Below are 19913 nucleotides of genomic sequence, written 5' to 3' on the forward strand. Positions count from 1 at the left end.
TTCCTTTGTAGTCCAAGTATATCCTCAGAAAAAGCACTGTTGGCTGGAACTTTACTTCTTTACCATACAGTCCCCCAATACTATAAACAACTTCCCCAACTGCATGACGGGTGTTGCAGACTGGATGAAGACAGCAACACCTCTCTGTGGAAAGAAACCTGATAACACTCCAACCTCGGACCCACACCACCAGACCACTCCCGGAACCTCGGCATCATACTGGACAGCAAACTCACCATGAAATTCCAGATCAACTTAGTCTCCCACGCCTGCTTAAATACCCTCTGCATGCTCTGAAAGATCTTCAGATGGCTCCCCATCAGGAAAACGTCACCTAAGCGGGTTGGACTACTGCAACACTCTCTATGTAGGAATCACCACCCAACTCCTGAAAAGACTCCAGACGATTCAGGAAGCAGCCACTACACTCATCCTCAACCTCCCTAAATGGACCTACATCACCCCCACCTTAGGAACCTCCACTGGCTCCTCATCCAGAAAAGATGCCACTCTAAGATACTGACACATACCTACAAGGCTCTTCAAGACCTAGGAGCAACATACATCAACCACGGCTTGAACTTCCACCAACCCTCCAGACACCTGCAATTTGCCGTCCTCGCGCACACTTCCCTCATCCGCCAAAGCTACAGTGGAGTACGATCCTCCTCCTACCTCACCGCCAAGCCCTGGAACAACCTCCCCCTCCACTTCTGAATCGCATCCTCCCTGCAGGAATTCAGAAAGGGACTCAAGATATGGCTTTTCAACTTGGCCCAGGAAGCTTGAAGTGCCTGGATACGCTTTCGGGTGATTAGCCACGCTCTATAAATCCAAGTTGATTTATTGATTGACAGCTTGATTCAGCACTTCTCTGAAAGAGATTCATGTCCCACTTTTTAATAGATGATGGTGGGAAATCCCTGTATAGTGAGTCTTAACTTCCAGTGCAATAAACACATCAATAGGTAGATTTTAAGCCACAGAGAAATGTACTCGATCATGGCATGGAGTAGGTCTATAATGTGTTCAGATATGGTTATCTATGCCCTGAAGTCGTACAAAGCAACCTATGAGGAGCAGAGTTAGACCTTTAAAAGAGTGTTTGTGAATTGTGCACTAAGTTGTCAAAGTGCCAATGAAAATTATTTTTGAATGGCTGGATCGCTATATTTAACCTGATATCTTACAAAAAATAGCAGGTGCTGCCTGCTTCTGGATGAAAACTAGAACATCGTGCAAGACTTCGCATGAACAAGACACTCATCATCCACCAATGAGTCCTCGGAGAGAATCTTGCAATGTGCTGGAAGAATGGTTGTTAAGTGACCAGTTACCAATGTCCCAAACTATTGACACATCTTGACATTCACAAATATCATGTTTTTTTAATCTGGATATTCTTACAATAGGCCACGCTGCAACAACTCATGATGAAACAGCCCAATGTGAAAGAAACTCACAGCATAGTCACAGAATATATTAAAAAACAAAAAACACTAGTGCTTTTATGGGGAAATCGCCATCAACTTTTTAGGCGAATTGCCTATGATAATAAGATATGTGTGATTTTCTTCATATCAAAATCGAAAGGAGGGTTTAGTTACCTTTTGTTTCATCGTCCAGGTTTATAATGGCATACATTTCTTTAAGTTCTGAAAGATCGTGGATCTTGATGCTAAAACAAAAACACAAATTATAAATATGATGCAATTTGCACTTTACAGTTACTGTTATCCTTGACTGACATGCAGGCTGTAAAGCCTCCTCAAGACTAATTGAATTAGTGGCATTCACATTCCCAGAACCACAATTTAATTTGTATTCATCTCATGAACTCTAAACTGACTTTGAGACAAGGAACACATGGTTAATCTTGGCAAATTATATGCAATTGAGGAAGGCAGTCCTTTACAGTATCGGCGTGATTTATAAACTGCATTGCTACAGTTAAATTACTACAATTAAAGTATTACTACTTAAAAAACAAAATGCAGTTCACAAACCTATAGCCGGAGACTTCCAGCTATGCCGCTCATACCTTTTCTGTACAGAGATCTAGGACACTGTGTTGATGATCTCCGCACACATATACAAGTTAGTAGCACATGTGGTAGGTACCATGGAGAATGGTGGGAAAATGGGCAATAATTACTACTAAATGGGAGGAGTTAGGAAGATTTAAGAGGGGATTTGGGTGCGACATGCTAATACAAAAAACATATCCACAAGAGAGAAAGATAATTGCAATTCATTAACTACAGTTCTAAAGTTACTAAGGCAATATATGTGTCAAAACAGGCTCTACTGTACTCTATACCAGGCCTGAAGTAAGCTAACCAAAGGAGAAGGAACACACTTGAAAGGAAGATGTCCTGTTTTTGTATCCACCCAAGCCATCACTATTAGTTTTTAAAAGGACTCTCACCTACTATGTTTTTTTTTGGGTGGTATGCTTCATCATCAAGTCCTCGCCCGGATGCTGCCAGTATTTGGGCATGCTCATCCTTGGCTATCAAGGGAGCTATTTTTTGCAGGCAGTGATCCACATCTAAAATTGCCTAAAGGTACCCTATGTTTATCTTGGGATTTTCTACTTGGGTCCTCTGGCAAGATTAAAAACAATATGCAGTTCTATAGGAGAGGGTAACCAACTCCTGCATCAGGGATTGACACGTTTCAACCATAGATTTGCCACATCTGGATAACTGGCTTTCACCAGGACCAAGATCAAGATACTTATTCAAATGCCGTTTGAGTATATTAGTGTTCCTGCAATTCAGTGCACCCTATTCTGTGCCAAAATTATCACAGTCATAATCGTTTGGACATGCCACAAATTGCCTCCTGAGGATCTTCCTCACTCTAGTTTCCTTAATAATCACGGTCACTAATTTTCTTCTTTACTGTGATACAAACTGGTGATCACTGCACATGGCTTTCATTTGTGAAAAACTGGGAAAGCTCACACACGTTCATTGGTTTGAGAATTCTTTGAAACTGTCATTTTCTATCAATCAATGATCTGTTTTGTGATTTCAGAACTGAGTATTCCTTCATGCATATCATGATGCAACATCGAAATACGGTAATGCAAAAGTAGGATACGCACAAACTTCAGGGTATATTTCAGAGGGCACTATAAGGATGCAGAGCAGGGACGGCTTTGTAGTAACATATTGAAAAGGGAGGAGTGGGAACTCCAGACCTTGCAGGAGTTAATGGAAACATCAGAGATTTATTCTAATTTCTGCACAGCCCAGTCATTGCCAAATCTAAGAATCTTCCTGATAAAGCGAAACAGTATGTTCTGGGTCTCCCACATAGAACAGATTTGTATTCACATAGGATTCCCAACATTTTAAGCCCCTGTTAAAGTGATGCTCCCACAGGGCACATGACAAGGGCTCAATAGCAATTGCAAATAACAACAGACAATGGGCATCCCTGTGGAGTATTGGTAAACATATTGTTATAACTGCTGATATATCTTTGGTCATCCGCATGGGAGCCATATACAATAGGGATATCCAGTCTATGTCATTTCCTAGGCCTCCCCTGCAGAGCATCACAAAAAGAAAATGCCAATCCAATGATTCTCATGCTTTTTCCGCATCTGAGAACACTGCCGCTGGTGGTAATGGAGAGTTGATTTGGTGCATTACCACAGAGTGTCTGATGAATGAGGGATGTGAGGGGTCAGGGATTAATTTATTCTCTTTTGGAAGCACCAGACCATATATATATATATATATATATATATATATATATATATATATATATATATATATATATATATATATATATGGAAAATGTCACTTACCCAGTGTACATCTGTTCGTGGCATGAGACGCTGAAGATTCACATGCTTTGCACATCCCGCCATATAGTGTTGGGCTCGGAGTGTTACAAGTTGTTTTCTTCAAAGAAGTCTTTGAGAGTCACGAGATCGAGGGACTCCTCCCATTTTGACTCCATTGCGCATGGGCGTCAACTCCATCTTAGATTGTTTTCCCCGCAGAGGGTGAGGTAGGAGTTGTGTATTACAGTAATAGTGCCCATGCAATGGAGTAAACATGTATGTACATAATGTAGTTTAAGGTGATATATTTACAAATTTACAATTGTTCAAGATCAACTTCGAAGCGGCTACAGGCTCCCGGGGAGGCGGGTGGGCGCATGTGAATCTGCAGCGTCTCATGCCACGAACAGATGTACACTGGGTAAGTGACATTTTCAGTTCGATGGCATGTGTAGCTGCAGATACACATGCTTTGCATAGACTAGTAAGCAGTTATCTCCCCAAAAGCTGTGGTTCAGCCTGTAGGAGTTGAAGTTGTTTGAAACAAAGTTCGTAGTACTGCCTGGCCTACTGTGGCTTGTTGTGCTGTTAACACATCCACGCAATAGTGTTTGGTAAACGTATGAGGCGTAGACCATGTGGCTGCCTTACATATCTCAGTCATTGGAATGTTTCCTAGAAAGGCCATGGTAGCATCCTTCTTTCTAGTTGAGTGTGCCTTTGGTGTAATAGGCAGTTGTCTCTTTGCTTTGAAATAACAGGTTTGAATGCATTTAACTATCCATCTAGCAATGCCTTGTTTGGAAATTGGATTTCCTGAATGAGGTTTTTGGAAAGCAACAAATAATTGTTTTGTTTTCCGAATTTGTTTGGTTCTGTCAATGTAGTACATTAACGCTCTTTTGATGTCTAACGTATGTAGTGCTCTCTCAGCTACAGAATCTGGTTGTGGGAAGAACACTGGTAGTTCTCCTGTTTGATTCAAGTGGAACGGTGATATGACTTTTGGTAAGAATTTTGGATTTGTTCGAAGAACTACTTTATGCTTGTGTATTTGAATAAATGGTTCTTGTATGGTAAATGCTTGGATTTCACTTACTCTTCTTAGAGATGTGATGGCAATTAGAAATGCAACTTTCCATGTTAAATATTGCATTTCACATGAGTGTATGGGCTCAAAAGGTGGCCCCATGAGTCGTGTTAATACAATGTTGAGGTTCCATGAAGGGACTGGTGGTGTTCTTGGTGGTATAATTCTTTTTAGGCCTTCCATAAAGGCTTTAATGACTGGTATCCTAAACAATGAAGTTGATGCATGTAAAGGTTGAATTTGATTATTATGGCAATAATAAACGAACCTTTTCCACTTATTTGCATAGCAATGTCTAGTGGTTGGTTTCCTAGCTTGTTTTATGACTTCCATACATTCTTGTGTAAGGTGTAAGTGTCCGAACTCTAAGACCTCAGGAGCCAAGTTGCTAGATTCAGCGATGCTGGATTGGGGTGTCTGATCTGTTGATTGTGTTGAGTTAACAGATCTGGTCTGTTTGGTAGTTTGACATGAGGTACTACTGAGAGGTCTAGTAGTGTTGTGTACCAAGGTTGTCTTGCCCAAGTTGGTGCTATGAGTATGAGTTTGAGTTTGTTTTGACTCAACTTGTTTACTAGATATGGAAGGATATGCAAATATCCCTGACCAACTCATCCAAAATGCATTGCCCAGAGACTGATCTTGTGGGTACCTGGATGCGAAGCTTTGGCATTTTGCGTTTTCTTTTGTTGCAAATAGGTCTATTTGTGGTGTCCCCCAATTTTGGAAGTACGTATGTAGTACTTGGGGGTGAATCTCCCATTCGTGCATTTGTTGGTGATCCCGAGAGAGATTGTCTGCTAATTGATTCTGAATTCCTGGAATAAACTGTGCTAATAGGCGAATGTGGTTGTGTATCGCCCAATGCCATATTTTCTGTGTCAGGAGACACAACTGTGTTGAGTGTGTTCCTCCCTGTTTGTTTAGGTAATACATAGTTGTCATGTTGTCTGTTTTGACAAGAATGTGTTTGTGGCTTATTATTGGTTGAAAAGCTTTTAACGCTAGAAATACTGCCACTACTTCTAGGTGATTTATGTGAAACTGTTTTTGCTGATTGTTCCATTGTCCCTGAATGCTGTGTTGATTGAGGTGTGCTCCCCACCCTATCATGGAGGCATCTGTAGTTATTACGAATTGAGGCACTGGGTCTTGAAAAGGCCGCCCTTGGTTTAAATTTATATTGTTCCACCATTGAAGCAAGGTGTATGTTTGGCGGTCTATCAACACTAGATCTAGAAGTTGACCCTGTGCCTGTGACCATTGTGATGCTAGGCACTTTTGTAAGGGCCGCATGTGCAATCTTGCGTTTGGGACAATAGCTATGCATGAGGACATCATGCCTAGTAGTTTCATTACTATTTTGACTTTTATCCTTTGGTTTGGATATATGACCTTTATTACATTGTGAAATGCTTGTACTCTTTGTGGACTTGGCGTGGCAATCGCTCTTGCTGTGTCGATTGTTGCCCCTAAGTATTGCTGTGTCTGACACGGCTGAAGGTGTGACTTTGTGTAGTTGATTGAGAAACCTAGTTTGTGTAGGGTTTCTATGACGTACTTTGTGTGTTGTGAACACCGTTTTAGTGTGTTGGTTTTGATTAACCAATCGTCTAGATACGGGAACACATGTATTTGCTGCCTTCTGATATGCGCAGCTACTACTGCTAGGCATTTTGTAAAGACTCTTGGCGCAGTAGTTATTCCGAATGGCAACACTTTGAATTGGTAGTGTACCCTTTGGAATACAAATCTTAGGTACTTTCTGTGTGAAGGATGTATTGGTATATGGAAATATGCACCCTTTAGGTCTAGTGTTGTCATGTAGTCTTGTTGTTTGAGCAGTGGGATTACGTCTTGTAATGTCACCATGTGAAAGTGGTCTGATTTGATGTAGGTATTTAATGTTCTTAGATCTAATATAGGTCTTAGTGTTTTGTTTTTTTTGGGTATGAGAAAGTACAGAGAGTAAACTCCTGTTCCTTTCTGTTGGATTGATACTAATTCTATTGCTCCTTTCTGTAGCAATGCCTGGACCTCTAGTCCTAGAAGATCCATGTGTTGTTTTGACATATTGTGTGTTTTCGGTGGGACGTTTGGAGGGAATTTGAGAAATTCTATGCAATAACCATGCTGGATAATTGCCAGTACCCAGGTGTCTGTTGTTATCTCCTCCCAATGTTTGTAAAAATAGCTTAGTCTCCCCCCACAGGTGTTATGTGTTGGGGATGTGTGACTTGGAAGTCACTGCTTGTTTTGAGGAGTTTTGGGGCTTTGGAACTTCCCTCTATTCTTTTGGAATTGTCCCCCTCTATATTGCCCCCGAAAACTTCCCCGCTGATATTGGCTTTGGTAAGTGGGCCTTGCTTGTGAGGTTGTGGCTTCTGTAGGTTGACCTCGAAACCCCCCTCTAAATTGTGTCTTGCGAAATGTGCCTGTGCTCTGTGGGGAGTAGAGTGCGCCCATGGCTTTTGCCGTATCAGTGTCTTTTTTTAAGTTTCTCAATAGCAGTGTACACCTCCGGCCCAAACAACTGCTGTTCATTAAAAGGCATATTCAGCATGGCTTGTTGTATTTCCGGCTTGAATCCTGACGTACGCAACCATGCGTGTCTCCTTATTGTTACTGCAGTATTTACTGTCCTCGCAGCTGTATCTGCTGCATCCATTGCTGACCGTATCTGATTATTTGAGATACTTTGTCCTTCCTCCACCACTTGTTGTGCCCTTTTCTGGAACTCTTTGGGTAAGTGTTCTATGAAATGCTGCATTTCGTCCCAATGAGCTCTATCGTATCTTGCCAGAAGTGCCTGTGAGTTGGCAATGCGCCATTGGTTTGCTGCTTGTGCTGCAACCCTTTTCTACCGCAGCGTTGCATTTGCGACTCTCCTTGTCTGGAGGTGGAGCGTCTCCCGAGGTATGAGAGTTTGCTCTCTTGCGAGCTGCACCAACAACCACAGAGTCTGGTGTTAATTGCTGCGTAATATAAACAGGGTCTGTTGGCGGTGGCTTGTACTTTTTCTCCACCCTTGGAGTTATGGCCCTGCCTTTCACAGGATCTTGAAATACTTGTTTGGAGTGTTTTAGCATTCCAGGGAGCATAGGTAAGCTTTGGTATTGGCTATGAGTGGAGGATAGTGTATTAAACAAAAAATTATCCTCAATTGGTTCTGCATGCAGGGTGACGTTATGAAAAGCGGCTGCCCTTGAGACGACCTGCGTGTAGGATGTACTGTCTTCAGGTGGCGACGGCCTCGCAGGGTAACAGTCTGGGCTGTTATCTGATACCGGAGCATCATAAAGGTCCCATGCGTCGGGATCATCTTGACTCATTGCAGTAGGAGTCGGGGATTGCATCAGTGGTGGAGTGGCTACCGGTGATGTGTGCATTGATGGTGGTGGAGATGGTGGTGGAGTTGTTTGTCTTGCCACCTTTGCCTGTGGCTGCTTGTCCTTTTCTTGAAGGGCAAGTCTTCTTTTCATTTTAATTGGGGGAAGAGTGCTTATCTTCCCTGTGTCCTTTTGAATGTGGAGCCTCCTCTGAGTGTAGTCTGGCTCCATTGATTCAAGTTCTTGTCCGAACTTATGTCCTTGCATTTGGGAGGACAATCCCTGTTCCTCTGTGTAGGAACCTGTTTTTGGTTCCGAGGCTGGATATTTCGGAATTGAAACCTTTTCGGTCCCCTTTTTGGGCTCCGATGAAACCTTCTTTATTTTCGGCGTCGTGGTGTCTCAGTGCCGACTCATTTCGGTGCCACTGTCTCGGTGCCGAACTTGCTCGGAGCCGCTGTCTCGGGCTCGAGATTGCTGTGTGCCGGTATCTCGACCGGAGTCGAATGACTTCGACACAAGCGTGCCCTTTTCCGGTGCCGATGATCGGTCACCTATTTTTCGGGTTAAACCATGGCCTGTTGGCGGTGGCGTCCCCTGGGCTTTTGTGGTCTTCTCGTGAGTTTTATGTTTCGACGTCTTACTCACGGTTTTCGGCGTTTCTTCGGGGTCAAGCTCGTCTGAGTCAGACTCCTGAATGGAGAAGGTTTCTTCTTCCTCCTCGAAACGCCCTTGTCCTGTCGGCGCCTACGCCATCTGCAGTCTTCTCGCTCTTCGGTCTCTTAATGTCTTCCTCGACCGAAACGCTCGACAGGCTTCACAAGTATCTTCCTTGTGCTCTGGAGACAAACACAAGTTACAGACCAGATGCTGATCTGTATACAGATACTTGTGACATTTTGGCCAGAAGCGGAATGGGGTCCGTTCCATCAGCCTTGAAGAGACACGTGGCCGGGCCGACCAGGCCCCGACGGGGGATCGAAAAAAAAACAAAGGGCCACCGGGGCTCTTCAATAGTCGGTGTCGATTTGTTGTAACTAACCCGATACCGAACGCAAACAATACCGATGATTTTTCCGAGATTCTAACTAACTTTCCGACCCGAAACACGGAGCGAAAAGGAACACGTCCGAACCCAATGGCGGAAAAAAAACAATCTAAGATGGAGTCGACGGCCATGCGCAATGGAGCCGAAATGGGAGGAGTCCCTTGATCTCGTGACTCAAAAAGACTTCTTCGAAGAAAACAACTTGTAACACTCCAAGCCCAACACTAGATGGCGGGATGTGCAAAGCATGTGTATCTACAGCTAAACATGCCATCGAACATATATATATATATATATATATATATATATAAAGAATGTTACAAGTTGTTTTCTTCGAAGAAGTCTTTTCGGAATCACGGGATCGAGTGACTCCTCCTCTCGGTTCCATTGCGCATCGACTCCATTGTTAGATTGTTTTCCCGCAAAGGGTGACGAAAGGAGTGATAGAGTATATAAGAGATGTCCATGCAAATGTATATACAAATGTACAAATGTTAGTAACTTAAATGTCTACAGGCTTCCAGAGAGGAGGGAGGGTGCATGTGAATCTGCAGCACTACATGCTACGAACAGATATATACTGGGTAAGTGACATTTTCTATTCAATGGCATGTGTAGCTGCAGATACACATGCTATGCATAGACTACAAAGCAGTTAGTCCTCCCAAGCAGTGGCTAGCCTGTAGGAGTTGAAGTTGTTTGGAATAATGTTCTTAAGACAGCTTGGCCTACAGTGGCTTTTTGCTGTGAGAAAACATCAACACAGTAGTGTTTTGTAAATGTATGAGGGGTTGACCATGTAGCCACTTTACATATATCAACCATTGGTATGTTTCCTAAAAAAGCCATTGTTGCACCCTTCTTTTATGTAGAATGTGCTTTAGGAGTGATCAAAAGTTGTCTTTTTGCTTTGATATAACATGTTTATATACACCTAACAATCCATCTCGCTAAACCTTGCTTTGATATAGGATTGCCTGTACGTGGTTGTTGGAAAGCAACAAAAAGTTGTTTTGTTTTCCTAAACTCTTTAGTTCTGTCTATGTAGTACAGAAGAGCTCTTTTTAGATCTAGGGTATGAAGAGCTCTTTCTGCCACAGAATCTGGCTGTGGAAAGGAGACTGGCAATTCCACTGTTTGATTGATGTGAAAAGGAGATACTACTTTTGGTAGAAAGTTTGGATTTGTTCTTAGTACAACCTTATGTTTGTGCACTTGAAAAAAGGTTCTTCAAGAGTGAATGCTTGTATTTCACTAACTTCTTAAAGAAGTAATAGCCACAAGGAAGGCAACCTTCCATGTTAAAAATTGAATTTGGCAAGAGTGCATGGGTTCAAAAGGTGGTCCCATGAGCCTGGTAAGTACAATATTTAAATTCCATGATGGAACAGGTGGTGTTCTGGGTGGAATGATGTGTTTTACTCCTTCCATGAAGGCTCTGATAACAGGAACTCTGATTAGAGAAGTATTTTGAATAGTTTGCAAGTATGCAGATATTGCAGTAAGGTGTATTTTTATGGAGGAAAAAGCCAAATTTGATTTCTGTAAATGAAGTAAATAGCATACAATATCTTGTATAGATGCTGTAAGTGGATCTATGGTCTGAGATTGACAATAGTAGACAAATCTTTTCCACTTGTTTGCGTAGCACTGTCTAGTAGTGGGTTTTCATGCTTGTTTAATTATTTCCATACATTCAGATGAAAGATTTAAGTAACCAAATTCTATGACTTCAGGAGCCAAATCGCTAGATTGAGAGCATTGGGGTTTGGGTGCCTGATTTGACCTTTGTTTTGTGTTAACAAATCTGGTCTGTTTGGAGTGAGGTACTACAGATAGGTCTAATAGTGTTGTGTATCAAGGCTGGCATGCCCATGTTGGTGCTATGAGTATCATGTTGCGTGGTGTTTGACAAAATTTGTTGACCAGAAATGGAAGGAGTGGGAGAGGGGGAAAAGGATAAGCAAATATCCCTGACCAATTGATCCATAGAGCATTGCCCTTGGATAGGGGATGTGGGTGTCTGGATGCAAAGTTTTGGCATTTTGTGTTTTTGCTTTTTGCGAATAGATCTATGTCTGACGTTCCCCACCTTTGAAAGTACTTTTGAAGTACTTGGGGGTGAATCTCCCATTCATGTGTCTGTTGGTGATTTCTGCTGAGGAGATCTGCCAACTGATTGTCTATTCCTGGAATGCATTGTGCTAGTAGATGAATTTGATTGTGAATTGCCCATTTCCAAATTGTTTGGGCTAGAAGGGACAGCTGAGATGAATGTGTCCCTCCCTGTTTGTTGAGATAATACATGGTTGTCATGTTGTCTGTTTTTATGAGAACATTCTTCTGTTTGAAAAGAGGTTGAAATGCTTTTAGGGCAAGGAACACAGCTAATAATTCAAAGTGGTTTATTTGTAGCTGTTTCTGTTTGACATCCCATTGCCCTTGAATGGTGGGATTTTTTAGGTGAGCACCCCAACCGATCATTGATGCATTGGTTGTAATTATGGTCTGAGGCACATGGTCTTGAAATGACCGCCCCTTCATTAAATTGCTGTGATTCCGCCATTGAAGGGACATACATGTTTGGCGGTCCATCAACACTAGATCTTGAAGTTGACCGTGTGCCTGTGACCATTGTTGTGCAAGGCACTGTTGTAAGGGCCTTATTTTTAATCTTGCATGTGGGACTATTGCTATGCAAGATGCCATAATTCCTAAAATCTTCATGATAAATCTTACAGTGTATTTGGCTATATGAGTGGTATTAAATTTTGGAAAGCTTGTTTCCTTTATATATTTGGATACGCTAGAGCTAGTTGAGTATTTAGGATAGCACCTAGATACGGTTGTACTTATGCTGGTTGAAGGTGTGACTTTTGGTAGTTTATAGAAAATCCTAGTGTGTGCAGAGTTTCTATCACATAACGTGTATGTCTTTGGCATTCTGTAAGATTATTTGATTTTATTAGCCAATCGTCTAGATATGGAAAGACATGGATGTGTTGTCTTCTTAACTATGTCGCTACTACCGCTAGACACTTTGAGAACACCCTTGGAGTTGTTGTTATGCCAAATGGCAAAACTTGGAACTGGTAGTGTTTTCTTGTTATGACAAACCTGAGGTATTTTCTGTGAGCTGGGTGGATGGGTATGTGGAAATACACATCTTTGAGGTCTAGAGCAGTCATACAATCTTGTTTTTGCAGCAGTGGAATAACATCTTGCAGAGTTACCATGTGAAAATGTTCTGACAAGATGTATAGATTGAGGGTCTGAGGTCTAATATGGGCCTGTGGGTGCCATCTTTGTGGGGAATTAGGAAGTATAGTGAGTATACTCCTGTTATTTGTTGGGACTGTGGAACTAATTCTATTGCTTGTTTGAGTAGCAGAGATTGAACCTCTTGTTGTAACAGAACTGTATGTTCTGGGGACAACTTGTGATATCTTGGTGGAATGTTTGGAGGGGTGGTTATCAATTCTAGTCAATAGCCATTGCGGAAAATTGATAATACCCAGTTGTCTGTGGTGATATTTTGCCAATGAGAGTGGAACTGATGTAGTCTTTCCCCCACAGGAGATTTGTGGAGTGGAAGGAAGGGAAAGAAGTCACTGCTTTGGTTGTGTTGTTGTTTGTTTCGGGGTTTGGGATTTACCTCTATTCCTAAAATATTGACCTCTGTATGTTCCTCTAAACCCACCTCGTTGATACTGGATTTCATGTGGTTGCTTTGTGTGTGAGGTAGAAGCCTCTGAGGATTGTGCTTTAAAACCTCCTCGAAACTGAGACCTGCGAAATGAACCTCTACATGGTGTGGTGTACAAAGCGCCCATTGCTTTCGCAGTATCAGAGTCCTTTCTCAGTTTTTTCAATTATAGTGTACACTTCTGGGCCGAAGAGGTGCTTTTTTTTTATTCATCAAAAGGCATGTTAAGTACAGCCTGTTGAATATCTGGTTTAAAACCAGGAGCGTAGCCAAGCATGTCTTCTGATTGTGATGGGTGCGTTTATGCTTCTTGCAGCTGTATCAGCAGCATCAAGGGCAGATCTTATTTGATTGTTACTAATGACTTCCTAATGACTTCCCCTTCCTCTACCAATTGTTGTGCCCGCTTTTGGTGTTTTTTTGGGAGATGCTGTATAATATCCTGCATCTCATCCCAATGGGCTCTATCATAGCGGGCTAGCAGTGCTTGAGAATCAGCAATTCTCCATTGATTTTCTGCCTGAGAAGCAACTCTTTTCCCCGCTGCGTCAAATTTTCTGCTGTCTTTATCAGGAGGAGGTGCATCTCCTGAAGACTGGCCACTAAATCGGGAGGTACCTGATGAATAATATAATCTGGGTCAGAGGGCGCAGGCTTATATTTTTTCTCTATTCTAGGCTTTACAGGCTCGCTAAAAATGTGGTCTGTGTGTTTTACCATGCCTGGTAACATTGGGAGGTACTTGGAATGTGTTATAGTATTAAATAAAAAATCTTCTTCTAATTGCTCGGAATGCATTGTTACCCCATGATAAGCTGCCGCCCTGGATATGACCTGGTTGTATGCTGTGGTATCTTTAGGTGGCGATGGTCATTATCTGGGATGGGATCAGGGTCATAAACATCCCATGGGTCTGCTAGATCTTCTTGTGAATAAAATGAGTGTGTTGGAGAAGGCATTGGTGGAGGGCTGGTGTGGGGTGAGACAGATAATTGTGGAGAATGAGGAGGAGAAGTATGAGGAGGTATTGGCTTCTCCTTTTGCACCTTTGCTGGTGGCTGTACAGTGTCCAGTTCCTCTTGGAAAGCCAGCTTCCTTTTTGTTTTTAAAGGAGGTGCAGTAGCAATCCTTACTGTGTCTTTATGGATGTGTATCCTGGATTGTCCCTCATCCTTAATTTGTAGAATGGGCTCAATGTCCGACTCTTCCTCAGAGGTTTTATGGCTTTCTCTAAAAAAAATTAAAAGTCCTTGTTCCTCTGTATATGTTTTTTTTTTATTCCGAAGTTTGTTGTTTTTTCGGTATCGAAGATGTTGTGGAAGTTCTCGGCTCCAAAGCAGACTTTAGAATTTTCAACTTCAAAGCTTGGGGTTTCCTGGTTTTACTCGACTCCGAAGTCGACGGAGGAGTGGCCTTTTTCGGCGCCGACCCCAAAGGTTGATCGCCTAGCCTAGAGTCTTTTTTCGAGCCGAACCATGGCCTTCCGGCAGTGGTGTACCCAAGGCCTTAGAATGTTTTTTGTGCAGGGGTGTAGGAGCACATGTACTCACATGCTGGCTAGCTGTGATGGGTTTGTCGTCCTCGGATTCTTGTTCGGAGTCTGTGTCTCAGATGTAGACTGCTGTCTGCGCCTGCTCTTCTTCAGTGACGTCGAGATGTTCACTGCTTTTCGACGCCATTTCAAGTCTTCGGGCTCTGCGATCTCTGAGAGTCTTTTTTGAACGAAACGATGGACAGGCCTTACAGTTTTCCTCCTGATGGTCTGGAGTAAGGCACAAGTTACAAACCAAGTGCTGGTCTGTATAGGGATACTTTGCGTGGCACTGAGGGCAGAATCGGAATGGAGTCCGATCCATCAGGCTTTCCACGCGGTAAGTCCGAATAGGCCCGAGTTGGGCGCAGGCGCACCGAAGGGTGAACAAAAGTACGTTTCTGACGGTACTACCGGTTCGATGCTAGATGGAAAACGCATTTGAAACAATAAAGACAAAAAGGAAGGTTTTCTAAGGTTTTCCGAATCGAAATCTCAGAGCGAGAGGAAACACGTCCGAACTCGACGGCGTAAAGAAAACAATCCAACAATGGAGTCGATGCCCATGTGCAATGGAACCGAGAGGAGGAGTCACTCGATCCTTTCACTCCGAAAAGACTTCTTTGCAGAAAAACAACTTGTAACACTCCGAGCCCAACACTAGATGTCGGAATGGATATCCATAGCATGTGTATCTGCATCTACACATGCCATCGAACAGATGTACACTGTGTAAGTTACATTTTCCATATATCTTGCGAAATTCTAATAATAATTTGTTTAGCCTGCCAAGTATGTCCACTTTGTGTGTCAATATATATTTCCAGTGCTCTAATTTCACGTTCTAGTTTAGTGAAAGAGGCTCAAATTAACTTGAGCACTCACAATAGTTTTGCAATACAAAAACTTAGAATGTAGGCCTTTAAATGCCCCCTAGCATGTCTCAGCAGTAGATACTGATCTTCCATTAAATTGGAAAGATTCAGCAAATGGTCTGTTGTACCTCAGTTCTTAACGCTGAATGCCGGAGAGCCTCAGATGAGCAGCGCCTTGCTTCTATGACTACTGCTAGAGGCAGGCAAGGTGACCACAAGTTTCACTGGAGCGTGAACTGACAGGATCACCCAGGTACAGGCATCTTGTGTGAGAAGCCAATAATCTGTACATGATGCAACTTCATCTGCAGATGAATACAGTGCGAAATTAGTTATGTTTTTGTCTCTACAAGTTTAATCTGCTGCTTTATTTTAAAAAGAGGCTGGGGCATTGTCGATATGGGTATGGCTATAGCTGTGAATCAAGCACATCATTAAAATCCCCACCTTATACCAGTGTAGGAAAGTCACTCTTTTTGGCATGGTTACCCCCACTTTTTGCCTGCTGTCAGTATTCTTTAACTGTTTTCACTGGGATCCTGCGAACCAGGACCCCAGTGATTGTGCTCTCTCCTTCTAAATTTGGTTACCTGGCACTCTGCACATCCCACAATTGGCATACTGGTGCCTCCATAAAAGTATATGGCACTTAGGTACCCAGGGCATTGGGGCACCAGGGGTTCCTCATGGGTTGCAGCATGTATTCTGCCACCCCTGGGGGCCCATGCAAAATGTGTCTGCAGGCTTGTCATTACAGCCTGCGTGAAAAGGTGCATGTACCTTTTAACTACAGGTCACTGCACCAGGTCACTTTAAGGCACCCCTATGGTAGGCCCTTCTAGCCCAGAGGGCAGGGTACAGGTACCTGTGTGCGAGGGCACCACTGCATGAGCAGAGGTGCCCCTACAAACTCCAGCACCATTGCACTGGACTTCGTAAGTGCGGCAAAGCCATTTTACCTGTGGACAGGACACAGGTCACTACCTGTGTCCAGCTACATTATGTAGCTGTGTCCAGCTAAATTATGTAGCTGTGTCCAGCTAAATTATGTAGCTGTGTCCAGCTACATAATGGTAACTCTGAACCTGGGCATGTTTGGTATCAAACATGTCGGACTCATACCCAAACACTGTTGCCCGTATTTGTTGTATGATTCCATGCACTCTGGGGGGTCCTTCGAGGACTCCCCAGTATTGCTCCAACTAGGCTTTCAGGGTTTTGCAAGCAGCCCGCACTGCTGCCACCCTCCAGATGGGTTTCTTCCCTCCTGCTGCTTGACAAGCTCAAGCAGGGGGAAGGCATAACAAAGGATTTCCTGTGGGAGAGGGAGGCAACACCTTCTTCCATTGGAAATAGGTGTTACATGGCTTGGGAGGGGTAGCCTCTGCAAGCCACTGGTATGCTTTGAAGGAAACATTTGGTGCCCTCCTTGCATAAACCAGTTTGCACCAGTCCAGGGACCCCCAGCCCCTGCTCTGGTGTGAAACCCGACAAAGGAAAGGGGAATGACCACTCCCCTGTCCATCATCACCCCAGGGGTGGTGCCCAGAACTCCTCCAGGTAGCCACTTGATTCTGCCATCTTGAATCCAAGGTGGGCAGAGACCTCTGGGAGCATCTAAGTGGCCAGGTCAGGTAGGTGATGTCACAACCATCTCCTGATAGGTGGCCACTCTGCTAGGTGACCAATCCCCCCCCCTTCCTGGGCAATTTAGGGTATCCCTCTTGGGCGAGTCCTCAGATTCGATGTGCAAGATTCCTCCTCTGTATCACTTACTTCATCTTTTGGCCACAGGGACTGCAACTGGACTCTCCAGGAACCAGCAATCTGCAACTCCAGCGACTCTGCTCTTCAACATTATTTCTCTGGTTCCTTCCAGCAACTGCAACATTTCCCCAGCTGTGCATCATCAGAGGACAGCGAGGCTTCAGCCTGTACAAGAAGTAAGAAGGAATCTCCCTTGGTGTCACTCCCCTGCATCTACAGGCACCAACTGCAGCGACGAATGGCTGTGTGAATCTGCTCTCCTCCAGAACTGCGTGGATCCTGCATCACAGGTGATAGTCTGGAGTAGTCCCTTTGGTCCTCTCTACTAGCTGTCTACATTGGGAGACGGTAAGCCCTTCCCTCTCCTTGCAGGACAGTACCCTGTTCACTGTGACTCTTGCAGCTACCAAGGCTTGTTTGCTCCTCCTCCAAGGATCTTCAAGCTCTGTGTAGTCCTGGTCCAGAGCACTCCTTCCTACAAAGCACAGTCTTCTGCCTGCTGCTGCAGCGATGTGAGACTCCTCTTCAGGTGTGCTGAATGGGCCTCACTGTGATGCCTGTTCCTGCTGCTAGTGGGTTGCCTGTGGAGGCTGCCGCCTCTCCTTACAACTCTCCCGACTGCTGAGGGTCACCATGGACTCCCCTCCTTGGGCTGAATCCCCTGGGCCTTGCTGGTCCTCTTCAGCCTTGCAAAACTTCTTCTCTGTCTCTTACATTTGCCAAGGCTTGTTAGTGGTTTTCAAGCACCACTGACCAACTGCATCTCGACCGCTGGCTTGGGGCTCTACTTGCATCACTCCTGGAACTCCTCTTCATCTCTGGTGCTGCACTGCTGGCCTTCTTCGTCCACCATCGTCATGGTCCTGCATCCACAGAAGGGTGTGTAGTGGCTCCTGACACAACCGGACACTCCAATAGGAGCTAGACTTTGTCCCTTTCCTTTGCAGGTCCTCTTCTGCCAGGGTCCACCTTTGGGTTCTTCCAGTCTTGTTTAGGTCTTGCATAATCCTTTTCCAAAGTCCTCCTGTTGGTTTTGGGAAAAAACTGGTACTTACCTATGCTCTCCTGGTCACTGGGGGTCACTCTGGTACTCACCTCTTGGGCTTCCTGCTTCCTCCAGCTGCTTCATACTGATTCCACTTAATTGGGTGGGGAACTGCCTTTCACATTCCACTTGTTTAGTACATGGTTTGGCCCTCCCCTTGGGCCCTCACTGTTTACCTACACTTTTGCCAATGCTTATTGCTTTGTATGCTTTTCACTGATTTCTAATGTGTATATAATAGTATGTTTACTTACCTCCAGTTGGGGGACTGCCTATTCAGTATTCAAATATTTGTGTTACCCTAATAAAGTACCTTTGTTTTTGTAACACTGTGTGGTTCTTTCATGTGTAATAGTGCTGTGTGACTATAGTGGTATTGCATACGCTCCTTGGTAAGTCTTTGCTGCTCATCCACAGCTACCTCTAGAGAGCCCCGACTTCCTAGACACTGACTACACTTCACTAATAAGGGATACCTGGTATAAGGTGATAACACCATAGGTGCTCACCACACACCGGGCCAGCTTCCTACAACCAGCATACAAAGATACACACCTATGAAAACAGAGATTACCCTGTCAACAAAATCTGGATTGTTATTGTTTGGCCCACGAGTATTAACTAAAGTGATGAGTATGACTGCCAGCAGCTCTTGTGCAATGCCGGATTTCGGTTCTGTTGAGCAGATAGGAATCTTCTCAGTGTCACTGCAGAACAATGTCTGATCCTGCATCCGTATCACGAATATACATATCATATTCAACTTCAGGCTCCAGGCTGCATCACAAGGACGGGGAGAGTGCCCTGCAAGATCCTATGTTTCTATCTTCACTTGTTGGCTACAACTGATGGAGAGAACAGGAGCATCACAATCAGATTCAAGTACTGCATCTCGTCATGCAAGTAGTGGGGACTGAGGCTAGTTCACTGGGCAGGATCATGTCAGATTGTTAGTCAATAAGGTGAGGCTCTCTTGAAATACAGCTGTTTTGTTAGCTGGCTCAGGCACCCCTTGTAGTTTCAATCTTAATACTACTACTCAAAATTCCTAGCATGCAAAGTCTTTCTGGCTATTAATTTCACTTACTTTATTTAGTGGTCATTGTATTTCAAACAATGTTGGGATACATGAATTCTTCATGTGCAGTCTGTTGGTTAAATGAATACTGATCCGTATACTTGGAATATGAGTTTGTGGCAAAAAAGATGATCTTGGGAGAGAGAGAGTTTTAGGTCAGATACACTTCTGTTCCTTTCTGGAGCAGTTGTGCTCTTGCAGTTCAGAGAATCAATGATGATTTTTCATGTCTCAGAAAGTACTATTCTGCATACAGGGTGAGGTGATGCCTGAGCTGCCGCCTTTCGAACCTGGAGACCCAGGTTTGAATCCCAGCTTCGGAGCTAGACTCTATATTGTGAGATTCTGAGGGAATCACTTAATCTCCCTGTACTTATAACGTGTGTTTAAAATGTATTACCTAAGCTTGTACTATAAAGTTACCAATACATGCATATATTGGTTGAGCACATCCTGCATCCCTGCTTCATGGAGACATTTCCCTAAATTCTATGACTTCAGCATTGATTGATCACAATATGGAGTTCTCATGATGATCAGTCTTGGGTGCTTGCATTCAAATATAGCCCTTTTCCAGTGATACATCTCTAAGAGATGTAAGTGGAAATATTCTCCAATAAGCTATTGCATTCATGATTACAC

The 19913-nt window shown here is 43.7% G+C and overlaps 1 protein-coding gene across 2 annotated transcripts in view; it reads right to left on the reverse strand.

Annotated features, from left to right (window-relative positions):
• WDR19 (WD repeat domain 19) overlaps positions 1–19913 on the reverse strand; it is a 601305-nt gene that overhangs the window by 495361 nt on the left and 86031 nt on the right. For both annotated transcript variants that reach the window (XM_069202086.1, XM_069202080.1), the window contains exon 10: positions 1608–1678. In XM_069202086.1, coding sequence (XP_069058187.1) covers positions 1608–1678 — 71 coding nt within the window. The remainder of the gene's footprint in view (positions 1–1607; positions 1679–19913) is intronic.

Source organism: Pleurodeles waltl, chromosome 1_2, assembly GCF_031143425.1.
Source record: "Pleurodeles waltl isolate 20211129_DDA chromosome 1_2, aPleWal1.hap1.20221129, whole genome shotgun sequence".
Taxonomy (NCBI): Eukaryota; Metazoa; Chordata; class Amphibia; order Caudata; family Salamandridae; genus Pleurodeles; species Pleurodeles waltl.